At 40.9% G+C, this 27847-nt stretch overlaps 1 protein-coding gene across 2 annotated transcripts in view; it reads right to left on the bottom strand.

The window, feature by feature from the left end:
* GMDS (GDP-mannose 4,6-dehydratase) overlaps positions 1-27847 on the bottom strand; it is a 427376-nt gene that overhangs the window by 60138 nt on the left and 339391 nt on the right. For both annotated transcript variants that reach the window (XM_037380895.1, XM_037380894.1), the window contains exons 8-9: positions 21389-21507; positions 12017-12113 (exon numbers count right to left, since the gene is read on the bottom strand). In XM_037380895.1, the coding sequence (XP_037236792.1) occupies positions 12017-12113; positions 21389-21507 (216 nt within the window). The remainder of the gene's footprint in view (positions 1-12016; positions 12114-21388; positions 21508-27847) is intronic.

Here is a 27847-nt window from a genome sequence, read left to right as displayed (position 1 = left end):
CTAGGCTTAACTGTACAAGTGTTTCTGGAAATGTTTAATAGAACAAAAGTATGTGAAAAAAGAAGAAAAGAAAAAACTGCAGGCACAGCTGATATAAACTTTTTTTTTTTTTTTTTAATAATCACTTTTATATTGCCTAAATCCCTAAAGTTAGTGTCTGGACTCTGTCTGGAGGCTTCCCAAAAATCACTGCTCGTCAACACCCTTTCCACAGAAATGAACCTGTTTACCTCCACCAGTGCATTGTCACGTCATCTCCTCACATTTGCATTACAGTTTAAACGGGTATCCTTACAGAGAAGTCTAACCCTCCCTCTCCTTACCCAGGAATCTCTCTTAATATCTAAAGCCCATATTAAAATAATTTATATCAACCGAATGCCTTTCTTCAAAGGGCATCTCTACAGAGATAGCTGTAAATGTTTAGGTGGTACTCATTATAAGGTCAAAATTTGGCCAGTTGATAGTAATGAATGAAAGGGAAACTCAGAAAAGTCTAATTGGATGTTCATTCACTTTGAATCCTGATCCAAAACGAACATTTTCCTGTAGAGGAACTTGATATAAAGTTCCTTCCTCTGCCTCAACAATCTACTCATGGCTGTTGGAAGAGACACGCAGATGTGATACATCTACTGGAGCGTGTCAGTCTCCTGAACTGCCTTTGACAGGTTACATGGGAACACTGAGAAAGCCTTCCCATCACCCCGTGTTTGGGGCCATTCTCAATATACTATGTCTTGTGAAGTTTTGCTCACTGGCAACTGCGAACAGTGTCCAGCTGAGTTCTCGGCTGTTAACAAAGACAATGGAAGACCTGAAGGAAACCCCGACTTCTCCAGGCTTTACAGAAAAAAAAGTAGTTGGTAACAAGGGGCAGTTGATACACAAACCAAGGATGCATTCATATCTGATGCATTTAGCTCCTGCCTCTAGCAGTCACTGGCATTCATTGGTGTGTGGAGCATGAGTTATTGATTATATTCCTCTGACCACCACACACATCCCTTCAGACATGCTTTCCTCTTACCACCATAAATGGGACAATCCTTGGCAGTCCCAGTCAAAAGCAACAGTGATTCCAACCGCTCTGTCATGTTTCTAAGTGGTCCCTCCCAGCTCCAAGTCCCAATGAGACATACTCAAGTGACACAAGTACCAGCGGTCTGCCTTGTCCCAGTGCTGGGGCCAAACCTTCCGCTCCATTGCCTGCATGTCAATGTACAAAATGCCCATTTGATGAACTCTGGCATACAGTGCTGATCCTCACAAAAGTCAGAGCACCTACATCAACTGCCATGTACCTGTGCACATGGACAGTTTCTTCCAGAAGTCTCCCCCCCAGCAGTCCTGGCCCTGACAGCTGCTTCCCCTGAAAGCAAGTCACTAGCTGAGGTAGCTGCTGGATGCAGATGTTTGCATCCAGGGTATTCTTAGTCACAGCGAGCTATGCTACCAAGGGTATCAAAGATAATTGTTCTAGGCATTAGTCTGGAATAGGAAATCCTCCACAAAGCCATATTTAAGAACTTAATTAAGTGCACAGGGCAAACTTGGCCCTCTCACTCACCTGAGCTTTTCTTAAAACCTCATATTTCCTCTGTTTCCAATTTCACCTTCATCAACCACTTTTTAATCTCCCCCAAAACATGGAAACAGAAACTAGGATCAAGAGGGAAATGCTGCCAAAGATTAGAGGTTTGGAAATTTACAACTGTTATCTAAGAAAAAACTATAGTGGGAGCCAATTGCTTTAGTCAGACGTCTTTGCTATTGTAAAGAAGCTTTAATGTATGTTTTTGCATTCTAAATCAGAAGGTGGAAGTGCAGTATTTTATGGGTCAAACAAAAGAAAAAAATGAAAACAAAAGCAACTCAACTCCTAGCTACCCAATCTGGAAATTTGTAAAACTAAGGTCTGCAAAGCACTAACTTGGTAACAGCTGTAGTGAATTATAAACATGAACTTGTCACAGATTACTGTAAAAAAACAGGCAGGCGTCCTATTTTAAAACACATTTTTTTGTTTTCATTATTGTTAATCCACCTTTCCCCTTTCAGCTATTCAATACAAAGCATGACTGCAAAGTAGTACCAGTTCAGCAGTCTGGAGGAAGGAAAAAAGAGTGTTTTCAAAAACTACAGCATGGTGTTCCAAAAAGAAAATGTGATTTAAAACCTCATTGCTGTTAAGCAGTCAAGTGGTCTGTTTTGAATTTCAATGGCTATCTGTAGCACTGAGGTTTCTGTGTCATTGCATACAGAAAAAGCTGACAAGAAATGGTGCTGTCTTCCTCCATGCCTAACCACAACCTGGTAGATAAAGTCTGAAGTCACAAGTCAGCTGAGAGCTCTACCAAGACTATTAAAATGTACTGGCAAAGCTGGAAGGAAGAAATTTAAATGAGGCCAGGTTAGAGGTTTCAAAGGGATGAGTGACTGATCCTGTTTTATGTTATGCCAGACAATGCTAATAGTTTAAACGCTAGCTCTGTCAAGTGAGAAATAGATGCATTATTGTCTGTGAATTATTAAAATTGACTTCACCTACTCACCTTTAGACTTTTCTGGCTGAAAGGAAAAAAAAATCAAGAAAAAAGTCTTGCAAGGGAGGCCTGCACTCTTAATCTATTACTAATGTCTTCTTGAATCCTGTTAATATTTTTCATATTGCCTGCTTTGGTGAGCTCAGACGCTATATGTGAGGAATGAGCAAAAATTCCAGCTGATCCTAGCCATAAAGCTCTTTAATGTTTAAGTCTCCCTTGCCCTGCAGGTAATTACTGTCTCCTCTTTCACCCATCCAGCTGGGACATCAGACAATTTGGGGAGCATCCAAGATGGGCATGAAGATCAGTTTCCTGGTTCATGACAAGTACTGTGGATGTTTATGCCACAGAGATAATTTTCTAGGGTTTTATTCAGCAACAAAACAAACTTTTAGAAGTTGTTTAGATCTACAAGGCTCACTTTCCCCTGCAACTCAACCATAAAGTTTTTTTTTTTATAAATAAATAAAAAAATAAAGGCTCTCCTTGAATACCAGGGAGGTAGTAAGGTTACTAAAAATATTTAACAATGTAAAATGTTTTAAAGTTCTGATAAGGTCAGAATCATAGCTAGAGGTTTTTAGTGGAATACAAAGATGAGACAAAGGTGTGGAATGTGGTTAAGCACTCATCAACATCATCATCTCAGGGTAGCAACAGTAACAAAGGTCCCACCTCTTCATGACTCCATCATGAAGTTGTTAATTTACAAATGATGACTCTAAAGGTGATACAGTGGAAAGGTGAAGGTTTATTTATTTTTTAAACAACCACTTCCAAACTTCCACTGCCTTTCAACTGTTTGCCCCTTCAGAGAAATTATAAATGGTGAAGGACAGAGATGGAAGTCTGAACAAAAACTTCTTGTGGATTTTTTGTGGGAGACAGAAGACACCTAAGATTAATCTGAAAGAAAGCCAGGCTACCCCAGAAAAGTACCTTCCCTCCTCCCTCCCCTCAAATTAGGCTTTCCTTAGAAAAACTGAAAAGCCAAATTTTTTCTTTTTTTTTTTCTTTTTTTTTTTTTTTGAGCGGAACACTATTTAACTTTTTTTCCCCATAGTTAAAGTTAAAACATTCCACATTTTCTAGGGGAATAAACTTCAAAATAGCGAAAGAAATAAAAGTAGAAAATGAAAGAAACTTACTGTCATTTTTGGATTGAAACTTGAAAAACATGAAATGAAAGCTTTTGGAGACAAACCCCCAAACCGTTCCGCTTCCTCAGGACTGGAGACCTCTTTATGCATTTCTCCTAACCTGGTCCATATGGCTCTTTCACACCGCCCTGGGGTGTACCCCAGAGGGACAACTGTACTTTGCTAGCATCTTCAGCAGCACCAAAGTAACACTGATACATATTCTGCAAGAGGTGGCATAGGATTTTGGCAATCAGTGGCTTGAAGTACTGTCTTTCAAGCAGTAAAAATATTAGGTGCTGTGGCATACCCAGCCTCGAGACAGCTATGCCCTGAGCAAACCACTGACTGGAAGACTTCATGCTGAAAAGGCTGATGTCAAGGCATCTGCTGACCCAAACTCAGCAGAAGCTGCTTTTAACAACACTAAAACCATCTCATGGCTTCTCAGATGAAACACATGAACACTCTGTGGCTGTCATCTTCCTTTGTGCACCCACTCACCCATAAAATAAAACACAAACAGCTGAAGGCAGGCAAGCTCTTGTGAAGGCTGGAGAAATTAGACAGGAGTCTAGCCCTTCATTCCAGATTTGCTGAAGGAAACCTCACCTCTGTCTCATATCCTCTGTATTCAAAAGCCATTTTTATTTTCATATAAATCATGTCCCTTATGGTTCTGTGCTGCCATTCTAAAACCACTGCAAGAGCTGAGTTGGCACAGCACACTTAAAAAGAAAAGGTTACAATGAGGTGGGAAACACAGTCAAAATGTGAACAGTATTGTTAACATATTACTTGACTTTTGAAATCCCATTGTAAAATAAAATAAACAGCTTCTGAAAGGAAGACAGATCTTCAGACATGCTCCCACTTCTGAATGCGAACCAGCAGTCAGGTCCACAAGTGACCTCACCTCAACCACCTCTGACAGCAAGGTCTTCAGAAAGCCCTGGTGGGAACAGTTTGGTGCTGAGCCACTCTGCCAGTGCTCCAGTCTCACTGGGCGCTCCAAAATGTGGTCTGAACCACAGTTCAGCTCTTTCGAATGTCTGATCTCATGTAGGAAATGGGGAATAGGCTGTAGGTGGTGGAGACTGTTGGCAGGAGGGAATTCTTGGCCGTTGTGACAAGTGTGTCTTTGGTGCTGCCTGAGCCTGGACTTCTGTCATGGCTTTTGCCTGCTCCAGGCTTTCTCCCACCCCCAAGACTTCCCTTCCCTTGCATTTCCCACCACATCTGCTGGAGCACAGGGAGTGTTTGTGTGGGACAGGCATAGGACAGGCAGTGATAAAAAACAAGGGATGGTCCAAATGAGGGTGAGATGACAGAGATAAGGGGGAGGAGAAGGCCAAATGGCAGGCCAAGAGAAGGGGGAGGCAAAGGGATGAGAGGTGAGATAAAGAGAGACTTTCTGTGCATGAATAAACATGAATAAGTGAAGAGGTGGCTGTAAGACCCCCCACTGCCAGGAAGGCAGAGAAGAATTACAGGCAGGAAACGTCACGGCAGGAGCAGTTGATTAAAACTACAAACTGCATGAACTTGGTCTTATCCCTTCTTGCCTGCAAAGCCACCCGAAGAGAACCTGGCTAAAGATGCTGAGCTATTCCAGCATCTCCACTCCTGAAGCACTGTGCTCTCGTACAATGTGGCAGGCAAACAAGAATAATCAGCTGGCACCTCCTGACTTTCCACAAACCTTTGAGCTGGCCATCTCAGTTCCCATCACAGAGGAATTGCTTTGCTTCATAGTCAGATGCAGCAATGCACGTAAGCACACTCTTAGCTCTGAGTATGGAAACTGTCCCTATTAACTATTCATGCCCTTGAAGAGAAGCACTTGCTTGGATGCTTGGCTGAATCAGGCCCTAATTAGGGAGGTAAACAGCTTTCTATCCTCATTTACCTCTCCCTCAGCCTTAATCCTCCAGTCACCTAAGTTTAATTTAAAAATATGTTTTCAGGAGTTGAGCCTGGACCTGTCACATCCAAGATTGCCACTAATTGCTATGTGTCAACAGCATTTGGAAAAATGAGCAATGAACTCAAACCACCAACCCTCCTGCCTAGATGATGGCTTTATCTTTACACACTTGCTCTTCAATGGGGTTGCAATCTCTTTACCCACCCAGAGTGGAAAATGGCATTGCCCAAAGTCAGTCAGAGATTTCTTCAGCCAGTCTGAACATTTCTGAGGAAAAACTACCGATGCTGTAGATGAACATATGGTGCAACACCCAGGGTGTAAAAGCACTCCAACTTAGCCCCCAGGAGGTAAGGACACCCTCTTCCTCTGGCCAGTCTTGTCAGATTGTTGTGGTATTAGGGGATCAGAAAGCAGACTCAGAGAGGCAGGCTGATGTTCTCAGGAAGATCAGTGAAGATGTGAAGGTCACAGATGACACACGGTTGGTTTAAAAACCTCAGAAGTGACAGCAGGGAAAGAGGTGGTGAAGGAGGAAGGGGAACAGAGCCAGCTGTAGAAGCTGCCAGAGAAATATTTTGTTGGAGGTACAGCAGAGAAGGAGCAGGATGACGCAAAGAGAAGCAACCGATTAAAGCACAGCATATGAGGACTGCACACTGTGGTGTCCAGAGGGATTCCTTTACTGGATGTGCCTGTCTAATACTGATGCAATGAGCTAGTTATGAAGCAAAAAGTCAGAAATGTGTGTGGGAGTATTGGAGGGGCACACATTTGGTATCTGCTCCTACAAGAAAGGAGGCAAGCTAGGGCTTCTGCTAAGTCTCTTAAGAGGATTAAACAAGACAGTGAGCAAGACTGGACACGAGCCTGCTGAAGCTTCTCGGGTTTGGTGACATATTGAGAGGAAAACATGATAGCAAAAATGCTCTTCCTATCTTCTAAGGAATAATTAAGATGAACAAAATCAGGGTGAGATAAAAAAGTAGAAAGCTACCTGTGGAAGGACGGTTGTGTCCACTAGGCATGGCAGCAGAGCACAATGCCATCAGGCTCTCCTCCTCCTAACTTCGCCAGGGCCTCATCATTTGACTCAAGTAGTGTGGTCTGTCTGCTCTGCCACACAAGTGTTTCAGAAGCAGAAATGCAGTGATGCTATTTTTTTTAAACCCTTTTCACATGCTTGTTGAGAAACATTTAAAATGTGTTAAGTGCTCAGTGCCTTGTAGATGCTATACAGAGACAAGTTACTACTAATCATTATTTTACTTGGCTGAATTTGACACGTGTGTTTTCAGAGATACCTCTGAAATGCCTGATATGTGAAGCCTTAACTAAAACTAACAAACAAACAAAAGCCTTCTGCGGGTTTTATTAGCAGGAGGGACAAATAAAAGGAAGAGGGTGGCAAAGCAACACAGAGATAATGTTGAGTTTGAAGTAAGGAAAGATATAAACATTTTGGCTCACACAGCAGCAAAGTCAGCTTAGAGGAGAATTAAGGACAACAGGGATAATCATTTACCAAAGCAGTTGTTTTCAGATGTTGACATACGTTTTCAGAACAAGAAGGAAAAAAAAAAACCCCACATAAGACTGTCAGAATTATGACAACTTGCAACTTCTTTACCTGGCTGCTAGTGAGGAAAATAGACAGGAAAATCATCTGAACATTATTCTTCCTTGAATGCTCCCATTTCATTTTCATGAGTATTAATACAGGCCACACATTGACATTGATGAGCACAAAGATCCTTGAGGAAGGGAAACACGTGTTTCCTCGTGCAGGCATCTGAGTAGTTTACAGTCACAGGCGACTCTGAACTTATGAGTAGGAAATTAAGCTTGTATGAAAACTAAAGTGGAAGTGTGGGGCATTTAGGATTTTGTGATCATGGTTTCATTAGACTCTAAATGCTCTTTAGGGCAGGAACACTTAGAGGAGTTCAGAAATGTTTTTGACTGTAAGAAAGCTGACTTTGGGAGAATGTGATATGCCCCAAGGAATTTTTACTGGAATCCTATGAAACATGGGAAACATAGAGCTGAATTTTTAAAAAAAACATCTGAAGAGACTGAAATTTAAAGCCGTCCTGCTTAATTCCAAGGAGGAAAAAGGGCAACTGAGGCCAAATGCAGTTCAGTAAAGATGTAAAGTTTAATGTAAGCAACACTTAGAAGACTTAGGGTATTTCTTATGTATATATGTATCTGCAGATACTGAGATACAACAAACAATCCTTTGAAAAGTAAACAACCCGGTAAGGAGGAATACAGAACTTAGGCATTAGAAAAAGCAGTTTAAAGAAATAATCCCAGGGGGACAAAGTATCTTTTGACACTACCATGATTTTTTTCTCCTAACCATTAAATGGCATTTCATTTATATCAGTGCTAGAAAGGACTGGGAGAAAAAAGCTTAATTGCTTAAGGCATGTAACAAAAGGAAGAAGTTAGCAAGTTAGCATGCCCTTTTTTTCTTTGAAGAAGAATAATAAGAGGCCAGATGACTGCTTAAATATTAGCATCACATTGTGACAGAGTTTCCAGGGCTTGCTTAAAGCAAGGAAATTTGCATTGATGTATGTAGGTCCTCGGAGTTACAGCCATGCCAGCCTATAACAACTCTGATGCAAAAATACAACCTGCAGCTCCTATCCTATGCAAGCTGTAGGACAACTGCAGAAACAGGTGGGAGGGAAAGGGAAGAATTCCCTGTAACACATGCAGAGCATTAGATTCAGAGAGCAGACGACGTTTACATATGGTTGAAAGGTTTCTTTTTTTTTTTTTTTTTTCCCCTTTTAAAAGGTAACATAAACTCCTAACTGAGAGATATGTACATTTTAAGCTCTGTGATGACAGGACAGACCAGTGAGACCTGGAGTTAATCTTCGTTGTTGCAGGAAAGGGCAATGAAATGAAGCAAGCTCCTATGGAACTGTTAGCTTAATATCTGCCACGGAAAAATAATAGAGGCAATTTTACTCAAACACCTTAACGGGCATAATTTGATTAGAAGCAATTGTGCAATTCTTGGAGGGAAATTTCTGCATACAAATTAATATAATTGTCCTGCTGAAAGATAAGAAAATTAAAGAGAAGCCCTAATTCTCTAAGAATTACCCAACTTCAGGGGCTGAGAGACCTGATGCTTCCGACATTCTTTGCTGCAGGGCTGCTTGTTTCCAAGTGTTGGAGGTGGTTCACTGAATTTCAGTTTTAACTTTTAAAAGAAATCTAAAATTAATTGTATTAATTTAATTATTTATATAAAATTAATTTAGTATTATTTTTGGAATATCAAATAGATTATTTAAATCCAAGTATAGACTAAGCTGCCTACCTATAATATGAACATTTGGATTGTAACAGAAGTAGAAAAGACTAGAGAGATCATTTCTGCAGAATCCACATTTTACAGGTGAGTAAACTGTAGTGGAAACTTAGCCTTACAAACCTAGGGCAGCAAATGCGTGTAAAGTTTGATCTTACTAGCCATGTGCTAAAAAAGCCTGCAAAACACATGAAATCATCTTTCATAGTGTATCTAGTTCAGTATAAAAAGCAAACTTGTCATGAAGCCCTGTGAAAATTGCAGATTATAAGAAAGGCAAAAATAATCTTTTTTTTTCCTCCAATCTTTGCAGCAAGTTAGTCTCCAATTAAAAAAGGGTCAGAAAAGATACTGCTAGGAATCTGATACAAGCCAAAAGAAATTATACCGATAGGTTTGTAGTTGACACAAGCAGGGAAGGAGAGAGACAGTCATTAGAAGCATTAGCAGGAACAATTCCCAAGGCCAGTAAATATCAGGGGCCCCCAAAGCAGTCAAAAGTAGAGTGAAGAGATTTAGAGTCAAGGCATTCAAAGGGTCTACTTAGTTTGACCAGAAGACAGTCTCACATTTCAAGGTTTCTTCTTCAGTACAGCTAAGCTTTTCAATGGGAGGCCTTGACCCCAGGGATCACTAACTGAAGAAAACAAATGTGTTTTCAAATGACTGTATTGGCACTGTCAGAACTGACTGTACACAAGATTAAATGATATTTATTTTCACTTTCCAGAATATCATGTTAAATTTTAGAGAGAGAGAGAGACAGAAATGTTTCCAAATAAGACATGAGAATCTGAACATCGGATTTTCTGTGTCAGCTGGGATTCCACAGCAAAATTCCTGTTAACTGATCTGGCTAAGCCTCCTTCCAAAATGTCAACCTGAGGCTTTCTTGCCTTCAGCATGCTGTCTTGGTGAGGGTAGGTGGAAGGCAGCACATGCTGTCAGTCCATTTCAGTTCTCTCACTGCTTTTCCTTGCTTTCTTGCAATGGACTGGATTTTGGTCTGGTATTTTGAAATTGCACAGATGTGATTCCCTGACTGAAACAAACAGAGGTTTGCCTGCCTTTGATAAGGAACAGAAATAAAATCAGAATTAAAAAAAACCCGAAAATGATTCTGGGTACCCATCCTGAGACGCTCAAAAAAAGGAAACTTTAATTGGAGGAAATGGATGCCACATCTCTTCATAGAGGAGTTTGCTCACAGTTCATCTGCATATTCCTTAAGACAAAGGTACTTCAAAATCCATTTTGTGCTTCTACCTTGATCATGCTTGAGCAGCTTCACAATCTTCTTGGGTTCCACAGGAACCAAGTAGGGGCTATGTTAAATGCAAGGCAAGACGGGGGCAGTGGAAGAGAGATATGGAGCCCAAGGGAAGGTGGCCTACAACAGACCAGATCATTTCAGATAAACATCAGATGTCTACTGAGTTTATATGGAATGCTATTTCAAGGCCATATTCCACTCAGTATTTGAATACATCCCTATACTTATGTATAGACCCACTAGCAATTGCATGAGCATTCCTGAGGAACCCGTGCTTATGCACTGTCCCAAAATGGACAAGCGCGTAGTGAGCTGAATTTAAAATCCAGGAATTGTGTTCCCAAAAGGAAACCAATAAGGAGAGAGGAGACCATGGGCACCACTATTTCAGCAGAAAATAGCTGAGCACATGAATAATACTGGAACTTGAAAAAATAGTGGAACTACAGCGAGGGCTTCAGAACAGCTACATACTACCCATGAATTTTGAGGAGTGAATATGTACTTAGTAAGAGGTATGACAAAGCAGGAAAGTGGGTCTCACAAAGCGCGGACTTGTTGGGTCAAGTGTCCTTTTCCTGTTTGGCAAGTCCTTTTGTCTCTGTGTCTTCCTTATCATCCTGACACCTTACCAAAGCACAGAATGACAGACAGCTCTTAATGACTTCCTAGCGTTTGATTCTGATACATGGGCCCAGCCCTTTTTTGCATAACATGAAAGTCTCTGTTCCCCTCTGAATTTCCACTTTGGAAGCCACATCCACTTCCACACGTGCAGGTCCCCACTCCCACCCTGCGACCTGTGTCAGGACAAACGTGCTCTCATCACAGCTTGCCTGAATCAGGCAGCTGAAGCCCGCACTCCTGAACTGCCGGACTGACAGCCGATGCTGCGTCAGCAGCCGGCAGGGCTGGTATCATCCTCCCCAGGAGGCAAGAACATCCTCTCCTGGGCACACCCACTGCCACATCGCACGATTGGGGCTATTGTTCCCTGTGTCCAGAAGCCGGGCTCTGTCCTGTACTATCTCTGTGCATTGCCACCATCCTGCGTCACTTGGAAATAGTGTTGGTTTTTTCTCCTCTCCTAAGCATGCTCATCAGGTGATTTGGGGGCAGGGGTTAGTGGCTTGGTCCTGCAGGCAGCGTGTGCTGGTTGAGCACCCCGGCAGACTTCACCGAGGCATTCCTGGGAGGAAAGATGTGTTCTGCAAATGAGCATTTACCGAGTGAGACCCTGCAAAGCGCTTGAGAAAAGAAAGTGCACATGCGCTTCTAAAACAGGCATTTTGTGGTACCTACAGTCACAAAGCTCTAAGCTGAATGGGACATTCACTGGATGGAGTTGAAACATTGACATGAAGACACAGAAACAGGTACTTTAAAAATCAAGCTTATTAGCCCCCACCTTCCTCCGCTTTCCCTTCTTGTAGCTGGAGGAGAGACGGCCACATACCCATTTGAGAACAGAAGGAACAAGTCGTTTTGCACATTGTTTTGTTTCCCATCAGATGACGTTTCACCCCCAAAAGCGTCCCCTCTCCCCTTCGGAGAGGGTGACCGAAGCAGAGCAGCATCCCTGTGACGGGGCAGGCCTGCCCCTCCTGGGCAGCGCTGCCTGCCTGCTTGTCCCCAGGTAGCTGGCTGACAAGTAGGCTAATTTAGAGCTCTAAAAGCTGGCAGCAGGAGCACAATTAAGCCGTTTTCACAGACTGCTGGCCAAATGCAGCGATTTATTGGCTGAGTGATTGGATTATTCATTTGCAAAACTAAAAGAAGGCATTTTCTTACCACTTCAGTTGGCCTGTAGTACTTGTGATTGACTGTCACATGGATATGGCCAGTCTCTTTGCATCGTCCTACTTCATTTTCATTCTTCCCTTCCCACCTGTAAAGAAGATAAACATTTAATCAACCCATAATTACTTTAGTGCTCTGATCTTACCAACATTTGGCCTGCTTTCATTTACTTGAGGCTGGTGTCAATTCTCCCTGCAGGACAGTATAAACTCATTAGCTATAGGAACAAAGGCCGAGTTTAGACTTGAATGCAGCAACAATGGCTTTTGAAGTCTCTTTGTTTTGGTTTTTGATTCAGTGGAAGGACTGAAATAGAGGACTTCCAAATTAAACACATAATGCTACGGGTAAATAAAACGTCCTGATTTGAGAATGTCTCATGTATCTGCAAATAAATATGACAGTGAGGTTTTTCATTTGTGGATTGGTTCAAAGTTGTTTTCTTAAAATATTTCTAATTCTTGTATTTTGGCCAGTACTTTCAGGAACTCTTTAATCTGTTAATTTTAGGGATGTGAAGCTCTGTTTGAATAGCATTAAGCTGCATAATTTAATTTGTGCTTAACTAGGAAAACCAAAACAAAAACAGGTCTTGAGTTTTCAGTCCTAGCTCAACATGGCACTTCACATACATGTTCTGTAAACAGTACTTACTACCTGTGAGCTGAATGCCAGCTACTTTGTCCAAATCAGTTTCATATGTGTTGAGCAGCCAGCACTTTGCTGTAATTTATGTGATCTGGGTGCGCCGCGAACTTTTTCATTAGCAACTGTCCTGTCCTAAAATTTTGGGAGCAACAGCAGAGGAACGGTTTGGTGGGTGACTAGCTCTGCCTTTGAAGATGCCAGCCTTCAGCCTGGAAGCCTGAGGACAATGCTCCCTCTCAAAACAAATGCTTCAGATGGCACATGTAGGAATGTACATCGGTGCATCAAACCTAATCCACTGAACGTACAAAATCCAGAGTTATGATTGAAACTATATCCTCTTTTTGCCTCCAAGTATATATCATGAGGCTCCGAACCAGCTTGGCACAGAAGCGTAGTGATGAAATCCTTTACTTTTTTTGTGTTTAAGTAAAATCTATGCAATTTAAATCAGCAGTGTGATTTAGACTATTTAGCTTCAGTCACCAGCAATGAAAGAAAAGTGCCCCTTGCCTCCCACTTACAGATTGTACTGCCAGCTCTTGGGATTTTGTCACAGATTTGATTTCTCTTTGCTCCCCTGCCCCCCTGAAGCTCCTAGAAGAATTTAATTCTTTGACAATCTCAGCCTTCATTTTTGAGTTTCTAGCCCTGAGGGCTAAGGAGGGGAGTCTGAAAATGTGAACTCTATGTACCCATGAAGGTTAAAACACTGAAAGGCGAAAGGAAATACTGAATATGCATTATTACTAGTTTTCAAATCCCACGATTTTTTAAACACAACTCATGGGTTTTGGATGACCAGCAAAGCTGGTAGGTTGCTCGATACTGGGAACACTTCTTGTCGAAATAATTTCAAACAGATAATAGCTGAAGTGAAGTCAGCTGTTAACAGTCATGCCATGATGCTACAGATGATTTATAATTTAAATTTTCTTTCCTTCTTTTTGCAGTTGCTCTGTTTGAAGCCTGAACTGCAAAGTTTTCATTCAGAAGCCAAAACTAACATTAGTCCCTCCCTTTAAAGGGCAGAGGGTAAAAATGTGCAGGACTCAAATGAGCTTAATAGAAAACTAACCGTCACCAGTAAAACAACAGGAAGCACTTAGATCAGGAGACGTCAGTTGTTGTTGGAGGTCACTGAGCAGAGAACCCCATTTAACACCCAACAGGCTCCAGAAGGCTCAGCCCAGCCAGCAAAGACTCACTTAATGTCGCTATCAAAGTTATATAACAATAGAAACAGCTTAAGAAGAAATCTCCACCCGTTTTGTTCAGCCCAGTAATGTGAAAAGTTCACAAGGGAAAAAAAAAAGTACTTCTCATTGTGAACAAAGTAGCATTTGATAGCTGCACTTCTAATTACTCCTGGCACCTTGGTGCTCACAGCTGGGGACACCATACTGCTGATAAAAGGGAATGCACAGCGGCCAGCCTGACACCAGGAGCAAGATGTCCATTTTGCCAACCGACTCCCCTCCCTTCTTCCTCTAACCACAGGGAAAGGAAAAACAAACCCCACAAAAATCCTCCTTCATTTATTGTCAAACTGCAGTCAGAATTTTTAACGGGAAAACATAGTGCCAGGCTATCCCGAAGCCCAAGCGTGGTGGAAGAGGCACAGGGAAGCCTCACGTTGCTGTGGTTTTCAGTAGCTCCCACCACAAGGGCTACCCAGATTTCTGCTCCTTAGGGTGGGTGCCCCAACCAGGCAAGAAAACAGTCTTGTGTAACTTGGGGGAAATGCAAAGGATCACTGGCTAAAGAAAGTTAGGCTAATCAGGCTGGGCTACATTTATAGAGGATGGGGTGAGGATCCCCCCATCCAGTGCCCAAGGCCCAGGGCCTCCAGGCAGGTGCCTGCTGGCCTAGTGTAGGCTTTTCACAAAACGCTGGTCCTACAGCCTGCAGGCAAGGAGCCTCTACAGCAAGCCCATTGCCTGTCCCACAGTGGGGAGCTTCTCTCTCACTGAAGCACAGGACAGGCTTGCTCTCATGGCTGACTGCCTCAGCCATACACCAGAATGCTCTGCACTCGGAGAAGGATGCACGTGACCACATGTCTGCTACTGACGAAGCGGGTTTGATGACTTCTGCATCTACATTTCCATGTCGAGCACCTCACTGTTGGAGATGGGTGCTTTGGGATTGCTTAGGATGATAGTCATTGTCAGCTCTGGTGGGTACCACTACTATCACTGACCTCAGAAATTCCCATATAAATAAGTTAATCACATTTCAAATGCATGTGCGAGTTTACTTGTTTACAAGGTTCTTCACCTCAAGACACTCTGGATTTACAGAGGAACAGACTGCATTTTATTTAAGGCTAATTCCATATCTGCAGTTCACTACTGTTACAATACTTATTAACAGCAGTAATGAATGCTCCTTTTCCTCTTCAAACTGGAGATTCCCACTATTTTTAATTTCCTATAACTATACAGGAAGACAGAAAGTTTCAAGCTATGAAAACATCCACAGGTATAGAGGATTTTCTGAGGATGAAGAGCTGGGGTACTGACCCAGTGGGGTGTGAGGTGGGCAGGGAAGGACACAGGGGAGCCAGGATAATCAAGGAGGGGTGGGAATAGCACTGCAATGGACCAAATGGTCCAAATGGTTGTAACTGAGAAGCAAACGAGGCAAAGTACATATATTTTTGAGGTGGTGAAGAAAACAACTGAAAATGAAATCTTTCACAAAAGCACAGATAAATTGAACAAGTATATGCATTTCATCTCCTTGCTTTATCTTTACACAGAAACAGAACTGACAGCATTTTAAAAAAACATTCAAAACCCCTCGTAGCTACTCAGTCTATTTACAGCAAAAAACCCTATCACGTACAACTTTAATTCAAATATATGCCAATAGAAAGTTTTTTCACATTTGAAAATGAACTATAAATTAATTAAGAACAAAATTTTAGGAAAATTTTGCTCTTCCTCCACAGCTAATACAAGATACCATTTGTGTAGACATCTCGGATTTGTGGTCCGATCGCTGCTGCACGCACAATTAAGCCAAAGCACTTCATTCTGTCCTGGCACTTTATAAACAGCAAAACTGACACCATGTAACAGACCACTAATGTCACTTGTAAGTAATCTTTTGTAGGGAAACTTGAAATATGGCTCTTTATATGTTCCTTTGCCACCAGCTCACCCACCAACCTTGCCAGCAGCTCTGATACATCAAAGCAATCAAGGATATAGGGATTACTTAACCACAATTTTGTGCTTAAATCTAAAGAACAAGTATGCTACCACAGTGGGATGTATTTAAACTTCTTTTTCAAATGCTCTGACAAATCAAGTCTTCAGCATTTGTTCACTAAAGGAAACAGTTCAAACAATGCTATTGTTATTATATTCACAGCATTATCAAGTTCAAGTTTCAAAAAACTAAATCATGACTCCCCACGTTATGAGACTTTAAAAAATAATAGGAAGCTAGGCTTCCGATTTTTTGGTTTCTTTTTTTCCCCCAGTTCATTGGAAAGCTTTTGAAGCCCTTATTTCTTTACTCCAAGTTGTGAAAGTTGGTATTGAGAAAAATGTATTTCCTCAACAAATATTGTTTGTTGTGAAAATCAAAACATTTTGGAAAGAAAAGCTTTAATTTCAAGCAAGTTCCATTACTGTCAACCTGAAACAAAATTATATTAATAATATCTAAAAAAGATGCTTCGACATTTTCAGAGTTGGAAAAAAATGGTGGTTTTTTTCTTTCAGAATGGCTTTGAAAACTCTTGTAAAGTTATTCTTTCTTTAAAAGAAGGCTAGAAGAGAAATGAAACAGTCCAGCTGACCTGAAATCAGATATTTTTCCAAATTGCATTTGTGACAATTATTTTCATTTCATTTGGCAGAGGGGAAGAATGTGGAATTTCCCATGAAACATCATATTTAATTCTCACTCAGTCTTCCTATAGGAGAAACTCTCATACCTCTTATGATGTATGGAATCTGATAATTAAATTGTTAGTCTTCAAACCTTAATTTCAGTTCTGAAACAGCTATTAGGTCTGCCTACAGATAAAACATTGTATCAATAAGCAAGTAGTAAAAGTCTGCTCAGCTGGCATAGTTAATTCTCCAGCTGAAGTGGGTTAAACGTCCCCCTAAAACATATATTCTATGGTGAGAATGGGGTAAAAGTGGTGCAGTCCTACGTGAGGAACCCTTGCTCATGTGGGTTCACCCATGCCAGCATTCTTCACTGACCTGGCTAGGTTCCTTTCAACTATCACTCTTCAGAATGCCTCTAATTTCTGTATGGGATTCTGTTCCCTTCCTTCTCATCTGAAAGATTCTGATTTCCCTGAGCTGTTAAATACAACACATAGCACTGGCCAGCCAGCAACTTCTGGTGGGCAAAAGCCAGACCTAGCAGCAACTGTTTTGATGATGACTCTTGGTGGCTTCTCTTCCACATCCCCATAGCACCATTACTAATGTTTTGTTGGCTTTCCACTCTAATAGCAATCCTTCAAATCTCATGTGTTTCTGTAACCCAACCTCTCATTTTAAGGTAAACAGAAAAAAACCCGCAAACCAGAAACCCCCTCCTCCCTCAGTTCAAGCTCAGTTCAACCTTCGTTGTCACTGAAGAGGCCACTGCTCCACTTCTGCTAGTAGTTCACCTTGTTAGACCTTACAGCTTATCTGCAAATGCCCCCTTTCTACGGTGATCTTTTATAAAACCAACTGGCATGTTAGTGAAGATAACATTTGCATGTAGAGCCAAATGACTAGAGTAAAATATTCATTTTTACTGAATTAATCCTGGTCCTGGAAGCAATGAATATTTCTGTAACAAATGTGCATGTATTTTTATATTAATAAATAAGACAATAAATCTTTCCACTGCTTGAACAGGTTTTTTTTCTTTTTCTTTTTTTCTTTTTTTCTTCTTTATTTTTTTCTTTCCACATCTGCAGACAGCAGTCTTTGCAGCAGTCTGTAAAGAACTCTGAGTGCTGTAGTGGTTTCAGGCTATCTTTGCAATCCTGTTCTAATTTAATAAGATTAATGACAGAAAATTAGTCAAGACAAGCGTTTGCCTGTTTCGTTTACCCTGCTGTAGTTCAAATTATAGGCGGGAAGTGTTTCCCCCAAGTACTACTTAATTAGTAATAAGTAGAAGGGAAAGTAAAAGAAAAAAAGTGTAATCCTTACAGGGGGAAAATATTTGTAGCTCTGAGGCTTTCCTGTTAGTACAAAGGACTGAATTTGAATGATTCAGAGGACTATATAAATATAATTCGAAATTTCTCCCTTGAAAAAGAAATGTTAGAAGAAAAAAAACCACACAAGGTAGATAAACCTCTGTGTACACTTTACAGTCAAGTTCAGAGAGAGAATCAGTCTTATTGCAGCTGTACATTTCATTAGTTACAAAAATGTAGTAAAGTTTCTCTCTTATTTTGGCGAGAAGACATAGTCCTGACAAGTGTTAATGACTGGCTGTGACAAAGTATTATGTTATCTTCTTGGAGAGACTTTTTAGGCTGTCCTGGATTTTCAGCTGTAAAATGTGAACTGTTAGGAAGACAAAAAAAATGAAAAAAATAATTTTTAGTTGGTTGATGGGGCAGCCGGTATTGGTTTTATTCCTGTTTTCTACTACAAAATCAAGATGTGACAGCTAAGACTTCATTACATTTGCAACTTTCCCTGCCAAAGCACAAAATAGGGATAGTTAAGAGCCCTGCAAATGTGCCCTGTGTTCTCAGATGCACTATGAGGTCTCCCTGCTGGTGCTTGCCACTAATCCCTCCTGGCCGTTTACTCCATCATTCCAAAATTTTGAAAGGTGCATTGTACAGCAATACTGTGAAGCTGTGCCATCATTTATGGCAGTGGAAAGGGCTGCTGGAAATTTCCCAGGTGAGTTTTTGAGATTGCAAAATTTTGTAATACCTGCAACCCTGCAATTAAAAAAACCCAACCAACCACCAAACAACTCAACCAAACTTTGAGGAAGGGAGATAGGAAGAAAGCAGCCATCCTCGCAGGAACTCATTTAGCAAATGTGCCGGTTCTTAAGTGCCTCATAAATTGTAAAGAAACAGATCAATGGGACTCACCAGTGGGGTCCCACAATACTAAAAGGGAGGGTTTTGCTGCCAGGCTACTCCCTGAAGATATATCCAAAATGAAGAAGGTGGGAGTAAAAGCCCTTGGCGGTTTCAAAGAATGTGAGAGGTTACCAGCCAGCGTGCCAAGAAGTCAGTGAGGGCAAGGAGAGAGTGCGTGTGCTGCAAAACCATGGGCTGGGCTGACACCTAGAAAAATGACGGAGGTTCTAAACAGAACTTTCTAAATCCTGAGAAATATTTTACATCTAGTGCAATTTGAAAGATGAACGATAGCTATGGGGATGAGTAGTGGGTCTGTTGTGTGACACTACCCCCACCCTGGGAGCAGGGGGAATAAACGGCTCATTTATCTGGCTAGGCTACATGTCAAATGATCGGAATTATATCACTGTCAAAATGATCAGCAACAAAATTATCATTAGCACCTAAAATGCCACCTCAGTTCCCATAGGTATAGCTATTTATATATCACTTGTAAATTACTTAAGGAATTAATAACTTATTCACAGTGAAGAAAAATTTCAAAAGAGCCCTGGGGATGAGCAGCCCAAGCCCTGTTTCTAAGGTAATTTAGGTTCCTAAAATTCCATGTCACTAGATGTCATGTGGATTCTTCTATGATTTTTGAAAATTACTTTTATTGATCAGTAAAAAAAAAAAAGCAACTATGTCTGCACACACAAAATACCTGCTGTACCTTATCACTTGGAGTCATAGTGTAGTTTCCCTGAGAGAGAAACTTGTGATTGATTGATTCAATCCAAACACCAACCACAGCTATTGCCAATGTGAATGATACGGAGTCCACCATATGGAGCCGTATGTGAGTGAAAAATAAACAATCAGGACACAAAATTTTGTGTGTTAGGACCGACTAAATCTAAAGTAAGCCTTTAATACCCTCTCTATAACAGAAGCTATTCATAAAAGTACTTTCACTTTTATTTCTGTAATTGTTCTTTTCTTTAGGCTTTCTCGAAGGCTTAATTTACTTTCTGAAAAATACATGCTGATTTGTCAGTCTTAGGAAATGTTGAGACTTCTTAGGCCAACACCAAAGCAGGGAGTTTAATTTTAAAGTAACAGATAAATTTATTGACATCAAAAGAAACTGTGATGCTGAGAACATCTGCAAATAAAGACATTCAGTTAGGTACTGACCTACATGTTTCAGTTTCTAATTTTAGGTAGTAAAACTTTTTTAAAAAAACGAAAAAAGTTGATCACCAAGCATTCATTCTTGCTTTTGCAAACAACACTAGACAGGGACAAAATAGTTCTTAAAAATCACAAGAATTCTTACTTGTGTGGAGCAACTGAATCCACAGCATATTCGTATCAATGCTTACTAGGGAGAATTAGCTTATAAACACAAGGAGTAAAAGTATAGAGAAAAAAGAAAAAGTAAGAAAGACAGAGCAGTTACTAGAGCTCCTACTACCTCCCCTTTACCCTGTCAAACCTCACTACTGTTAAGGCATACGGGACAACATGTGATCATACAGGGACATCTTGCTATCAAGACATGCTAAAAATATGGAGAGAAACTTATTCCCCAAACTGGGCTAGAAATTCTATTTATACAGTCTCTCTCTCCCCCATCAGAATTTTTCTGGAGGTTGATGCCAAAAATTGAAACCAGACTAAAAACTCATTGAGGAGAAAATGTTATTACCTCCCCAGCCACCCACTGGCTGTTCAAATAATATTGTATATATCTGTGTGCTTCTGCATATTTATTGAATTTGTCAAGTTTTTGTTCCCAAGTAAAACTTATTGGCCCTGTCAAAAGTTCACCAGCTGCACAAGTGACTTTGATGGCCTGAGGAACAGCCCTGGCGTTAGCGTCATGGAAGAGCCTGTGGCTTTCCTCTCCCTTTTCCAGCTGAGATCGGTATGTTGATGCATGGGGCCCAGAGAAGATACAGAAGGAGGGAAATTGAAAAAATAATAAACAATAAAAATATAAATTACAGAAAGCGCTCACCAAGCCATCCTGGTTTTATTATATGGCCTTGAGAAGGAATTTTGTATTTTCAATCAAACTATGTGGAATATGCATTGTAAACATTCTGCACCCACTGCTCAACATTTTTATGACTTAGTAGAAGAGCTAATAGGGATGTAGAGTGGGTTGCTACATAATCCTTGTGGTGTGGCTGATGGGCTGTCACATGGAAAGAACAGGGTTAGCAGGTGTCATCTCTTGAGATAGCAGATGATGGGAGCAGGACTGTGGGGATCTGGGGGCACAAAACAGAGAATCTGGCAGAAACCCCATTTTTGCAGCAAGGTGATGAACAGAACCGTGGTACTCACATCTTTGGAGGGGCATCTGGCCCCCAAGGTGGGGAGTGAGTGGCAGAACAGAGAATGAAGATGGAATAAAAGATTGAAACATACCAGCCTACATTTTTTTCTTACGATCTAGAGGGCAACGCTAAACATATCTGCTGTGGCAGTCAGTTGTGCCTGGAAGGTCCAACATTTCACAAAATTAGAAAGTGAAGGGGAAAAAAGGAGAATGCAGAGGTACAATTCTGTATCACAACAACGGCAAAAGGCTAGAAATGTTCAACCTGTGGCTGCTATCTCATGTTCATACTTACACAATGGTTTTCCCAATGTGCTTAAATGACTTCTCCACAAATTCACGGACACTATGGACCTCCCCAGTGGCTATAACAAAGTCCTCAGGCTCATCTGTTTGTAACATCAGCCACATGGCCTGTGGAAAGACAAAGTCAGATTCAGTGCACATATAAGTGGCTTCTTTGGTACATGATCTTATATTACCACATTTTTGAATTGGAAATTATACATACACACACATAGCCCAAGCTGGGCAAATTAGCACTTCCCTAACATGGTGGCTATTAACCAGTTCAGTGCAACTCTGAAAAGAGTTCAATTATTTCTTATGATACAAAACAATACTGTATTTGATTTTCAATTTGTTTCACAGCAGGGGTTTCTGCAGGGAAGACTTTAATATGTTTACTTTTGAACACTGAGACTTGGTTGAGTGCTCAAGAGCGTGGATTCACTTGTTTAAAGCACTGCATGAATTGACACAGATATGGGAAAAGAACAAAATTTTGTTCTTTTCAGTCCAGAGTGCTGTTGTCTGTCTGCTACAGAACTATGTCAAACACATTGAATCATGAAAATATGGGTCCTTTTGGCTCTTTCTTCTGTCACATTTGTTTTGGCTAAGTTGAGATTTTAATTAAAAGTAAGTAATTAAAAAGGTAGCTAAGAATAGTCAACAGTGTATTTGACCAAAATAATCTGGTTTTCCTGCCGAATATGTGCTGAATGTTACATATTAAAGTACTGTAGCGGAAACTTTTGACACAGGAACACAGGCAACACTGGTAGAAAAGTGAGACAACCATTAATATCTCTTTCAGAGAACCGTTTGAGCAGCTGCAAAAATCACAGTAGGTTTTGAAGCAAAACTTCATGAGATTGTCAACATATTTGCAAATCAGGGGAGCAGGTTTACTTCTCACAGCAATGTCTTTCACAGAGTTCCCTCCCACAAACAAGTAATGATGGATGAGCACCATCTCAGGGGGCTGGCTAGCTAAGTCGGCATGAAAGCAGGAAAGCAGATGGAAAAAGAGGCATGCAAAGACACGTGTGACTTGTCTGAGGTATCACGGCAGGTACATTTCAGTTTTCTGATGTGCAAGCCACTTCTCTAGTGACTGGACTATTTGACTGCCTAGGAGCTGTAGGCAGACAGAATAATTATTACTTTAGATCCATCAAAATGATGTAAATGTACTTCATTTCCTTTGGAGAGGAAAAGGGAATACCTGTATGGTATGATCCTTTTTAATAAATAACCAGAAAAGGAAAACAAAATAATTCAACTTTCTCTCCATATGGTAAAAAGGACTGTCATCTTCTCATAGTTTAATCCACAACGCTATTTGCACTGACCTCTTCACATCAGCTTTAAAGAAAACAACTTTAGTAGGTCCCTTGATGGTAGTGGATACTCTGCAAATCAGATTAATAAAAGCTTTGGGACAGCTCAGTTTCTCTTGGTAAATACCACCTGAAATATTCAATTTTTCCCTCCTATTCTTAATAAATCAGTGTCCAGCATTGCAAAGCGATACATTCCACTTAAATGGTTCTATTTGCAAGTGATTTTTCTTCCCAGTTATTATTTTATGCATCTTCCAAAGTTTTGACAAGATTTTATTAACATGTTCCTTTTGAACCTTTTTGCTTCTTGAACGTGCATGGAAGGCTGGGATTTGGGCAACTGCTGTGTAAGTCCTTGACATTAATTGTGCTTTAGGGATATGACCTGCTGGGCAGGACAATGGCAGCAACTTTATTTTTCCTTTCCAGGGTTCAACATCCTAGCCAATGACGCAGAAATACCCGACTGGCTGATGAAACTCCTCTTGTGGGGAGGAGATGTCTTAACTTGTATCTCTCATATGAGCTTTCTTGGAACATTGGGGTTTCCCTGCTGATTTGAGAGGTTGTCATAAATCACCAACTCCTATTTCTTCATGACTGGACAAGCTTGCAGGATTCACAGTAGTAGCAGCGTCACAGAAAGGTTAAAAGGAATAACTAAAATAAGTAGTTGATAGTTCTGGTTCTTCTACCCTGGTCCCTGATTTCACAGACCTTCGGCTCTCGTCAAACAGCCCAGCTGAAAACAAAAACCTTCCTCATATGGGAAGGCACTATTTGAGTGAATAAGGATTTACATGATTAGACAGTCAGAGTCAGGATTTATAGGAGTTCTCCTCCTGACTTTAGTGGATGTTTGCTGTACATAATGAATTCAGGCTCTCACCTTTGTCTGAAATGCTCACAACACTGTAGTGTCAGATACGTCTGACAGAGATGTAACAATCAAACTTCCTTTATTGATAATAATCACCCCCCCACGCCCAAGTGCCACATAGGTTGACTGAATATACAATATCAGCATACGGAACTGCTATCTGCTATGCATTGTTGTGAAGCAGTACTAATAGGTCTAAGCAGAAGCAGGACTGGACTTAATGATAATTTTTTGTCATCCCTCCATTTCTAAATACCTCAGTATTGCAATTCATTGGACACAATTTTAGTGCGGTGCGGGTGCTTCTACTGAGACATTCAACGATCCAGTGAGTATTTAAGTATTTACACATTCATTTTGTGTATTAATATAAAATAGCATTGGAAGTTTCTCTTTAAAACATGCACTACGTTGAAGGAGACAGCTACAAAATACTAACAAAAAATCCAGCCTTTGACAATTGGTCCCACCGAGTTTTATGCAGTTGGATTTATTAACTCTTGTCTACCATTTCAAAGAGCAAGTAATCACCATCTTAGAAATACAGCTTAAACTGCAGTAAATTTCTACAGGATCAACTTAGAAATGATCAAACAATGCAGACAGAGTTGCTAAAATCAACTTTTGCCTCAACTTCTACCGGAAAAGAATGTTTAGATTAATGATTACTTGAGAATCTATCACTGCTGGTTCTTTTATTTTGTCTGGCATCCACAATTGTTGGCACTTAAAATTACCTCAATCAAATTAGGTATGAAAAAAAGGAACATGCTAAAAATTATAAGCAAAATAAGCGATCTGTTTTGCTTTCAGGAAGGCAACCAAATGCTGTTACTTTGAACGGGTCTGCAAGACCAGTCCGTAAAAAACCGCAAAGGCAAGCCAGAAGACAGGAAAATCTTTGAACAAGCTCCACATTCAAATCTTTATTTCCACAGGTACAGCCTGTGACAACCAATGAGAAATCTGTGCACAAGCAGTAGCTATAGGCTTTCCTTACAGCAAGTGCCAGGAATGTGCTTCCCCCCCATCAGACTAATAAAGGCCCTTGACCTATCAATTTCTAGGCATTTCCTTTAAGAGTTCATGTTGTACCAGACTCCAGGGCTGAGAATGAGAGGAAAGGGGGAGACACAGCTCCAGGTTTATTTGTCATTACTGAATGGCTTACTGGTTTTAACAGAGGGGAAAAGCTTTGTTTAAATTTCCACTGAAAGTAATTAATGGTTATTGACTGGCAAATGAAGAACAGGTGACACTCTGAATTAGAAGATAAATGATCTCATGTTCTAGCGTGATAATGGGTTAGTAATTGCTACAAAGCCTCAGCCTAGTGCGTCCCATCATAATGCTAGATCATGTCCAGAACACAAAGGCCTCTGTGTGAGAGGTATTCAGCCGTTCACCTCCCGATACAGCTGCAGAGTGATCTGCTCCATTTATTCTCTGATGGACTGCACAACTGAGGCAAAAGTTCACCCATTCTCACCTTCCTGTTCACATGCTGAACCACATGACCCATGACATGGCTGAACTGGGATAAAAACATTGCCCAGCTTTGGCTTTTGGCTATCTTTTAACCATCACAAGGTCACATATTTTAGGAAATTTTCTGGTGCGGGAATAGAGAATCATGGATTTTCTTGTATTTCTTTGTAAAGGCTTTTTTTTGGATGAGCTGACAGCAAGTAAAGGAATTACTTGTGTTCATTTCTACCAACCTCTCCCTAATTTTTTGCTCGATCCAGTTAACAAAGTGTGGGCAAATGTTGAAAAGGAGAAGAAAACTATGATGGAAACAATTCAGGCTTTGGCTCTCTTAGAATAAGACTATTCCTTTAATGGTAAATGTAACAAAACATATTTTTCATCTTTGAACTCTTTTTGGCTCTGGTCTAGTGACTCACAAAGTCTAAAGGCAATACCATGTCATTTACATTTAAAGACAGAAACCTAACCGGAGAGAGATATGCAGCAAGTCTAGCAAGCGGACACACTTTTATGATTATGTGGACTAGGATATCTGTTCTGCATGCCTGAACTAGAGCCTCTGCCAAAATATTTCCTCTTTCATCTCTCCCTTCTTCCTTTTTCTGTATGTAAACCCTTGCCAGCAGTAAGCACCATTTTCAAGCAATGTATCGAAAACGTGAACCAGTCTTCTCCCTCCCCAAATTTCTCTGCTTACGTAGTGTTTGCACCTGGGCTGGTGAAGGGGAAAACCCAAGCTGGACTAATACAACCCCTGTATAGGTATATATGGTTGTGATGTGTCTGCTTGCCTTGAGCATCTGGAGTATGTTGTAGATGTGTTTCACCATTAACTTCCAGTCCAGCATCCCAGTGAGAAAACATTTATTAACTGGGCTGTTATCCATGGATAACAAAGACTCAGTAGTTGAGGTTATGGTTAACTCTATATATTTGATACTTTCCTTTCACTGTCTGCTCTAGCACTGTACATTGTTAAGATGGGCTCATAATGAGGTATCTGCAGGTTTAAGAGAAAAAAGAAATACAAATCCAACTTTCTAAGACTTTAAAGTACAATTGATGTTTTCTGCTATAGAAATAAAAGATGATTTTTCAAGAGAATGAGTAAAACCTTTTCTCGTCTCATGCAATGCAAGACCCAAAACAGGTATGACTGAAAAGAGAACGTGATAAATGGAAAATGTTCATGTTGGTACTAATTACTATTGCCCTGCACTGCTATACAGCGTTTTTTTCCCCAAGTCCTATACTGTCAAAAAAATCTTTTGTACATATTTCTAGGTATTACACAGAGAACTTCTGACTTTGCATTTGCCAAACACACCAAAAAAAACCCCAACCCCCCCCCCCCCCAAAAAAAAAAAAAAAACAAAAACCACCAAACAAACCCAAATCAGTAATGTTTACTTTAGGAGATGGAACATATAGTTGTAGCCTAATGCAGGGTGTATTGTCCGTGTGTTTCAGAGACAAAGAATCTGAGACTGGTGAATGTCTAGCTCTACTTACTTATCACTTGTGGAGGGCATGGGTTACCTCAAGGCTGTCAACAATTAGGGAGCAATTTCTGACTAAGTCAGAAAACATTACCACCCAGAGAGACCCAAGAGTACATTATCACCATTTATAGAAATTCTGTCTTTACAGTATTCCATACTCTATTGTCTACAAGTGGGCAGAAGAATTCAGTGGGTTGGACATGGTACTCTCTAGTGATCCCAAACCTAGCTATCCTGCTGGGGCCACCACTGAGAAGGAGAATTGAGCATTTTGGGCCAAAGCATGATCAGCCTTTACAGGGATGTGGCAGCAAAGGAGAACCTTCTCCCATATGGTGGAGCACAAAGGCCTGGCATGACTGCTGTTCCTGCATGCATCATGAGGGACTGTTTCCTTTGTGCCACAACAGACAGGGCTATTGTATCACCTCCCTCTCTGCATTGTCCCAACTCAATTGCACTGGCATGGAAAGGAGCTACTCGGCATCTTCTGCGCTGTGCGGCGTGGGGAGATGTCATGCCCACGCACTTCCTGCCTGCCTGGATGTGAAGCAGTTCCAGATGCCATCACCCAGATCCTCCTGACACAACACAGCTGACTGGCTGTGGTTTCTTAAGCTGCTACAGGAATGACCACAACTGATGTTTGTGCCCTGGAAAAGTGAGACTGGGGACATCGACTCAGAGCTCTGAACCTAAACTGACTTCCAGTTTATCTATTTATTTACTTTTGGAGGGGCAGGGAAGAAAGAAGAGGTGCTACACTGGCTGAGTCACCCACATCTGATTGACTTCTGTGACTGTTAAAAGCGTAGGTGTGTACTGGGTGTACCCGTAGGCATGAAAGTGTGTTATATAAAAGAGATTATATAAAGAGACAGTGATATATACATATCTAAAAAAATCTCCTCACACACGTTCTGCACACAATAGAGGCATAGCACACATGGCTGAAAAACACTAACGACACTCAAGTGCAGCAAAAAAGTTTTGTGATTGGAGTAAAGTGTCAGCTGCCCCTGCCCAAAAGCCAACACAAAAGTGTTGGGCATGATCCCATGCTCCCTGCCACAATGGGAGTTCAGTCTAAGTAATGACTATTGCTTTAGTACTTGTTTCTGACAATGTTTTAAGGCAAGGCAAGCACGGCAGGGAGACTCTTGCCAAAGAAAACCACAGGGATGTGCTGCCAAGCACGCTGATACTCCCCAAAAGCCACTGACAGCAGGAATATGGGAGTATGCAAAATCAAG

This window comes from Falco rusticolus, chromosome 3 (assembly GCF_015220075.1).
Source record: "Falco rusticolus isolate bFalRus1 chromosome 3, bFalRus1.pri, whole genome shotgun sequence".
Lineage (NCBI taxonomy): Eukaryota > Metazoa > Chordata > Aves > Falconiformes > Falconidae > Falco > Falco rusticolus.
This window is presented reverse-complemented; position numbering and strand designations above follow the sequence as displayed.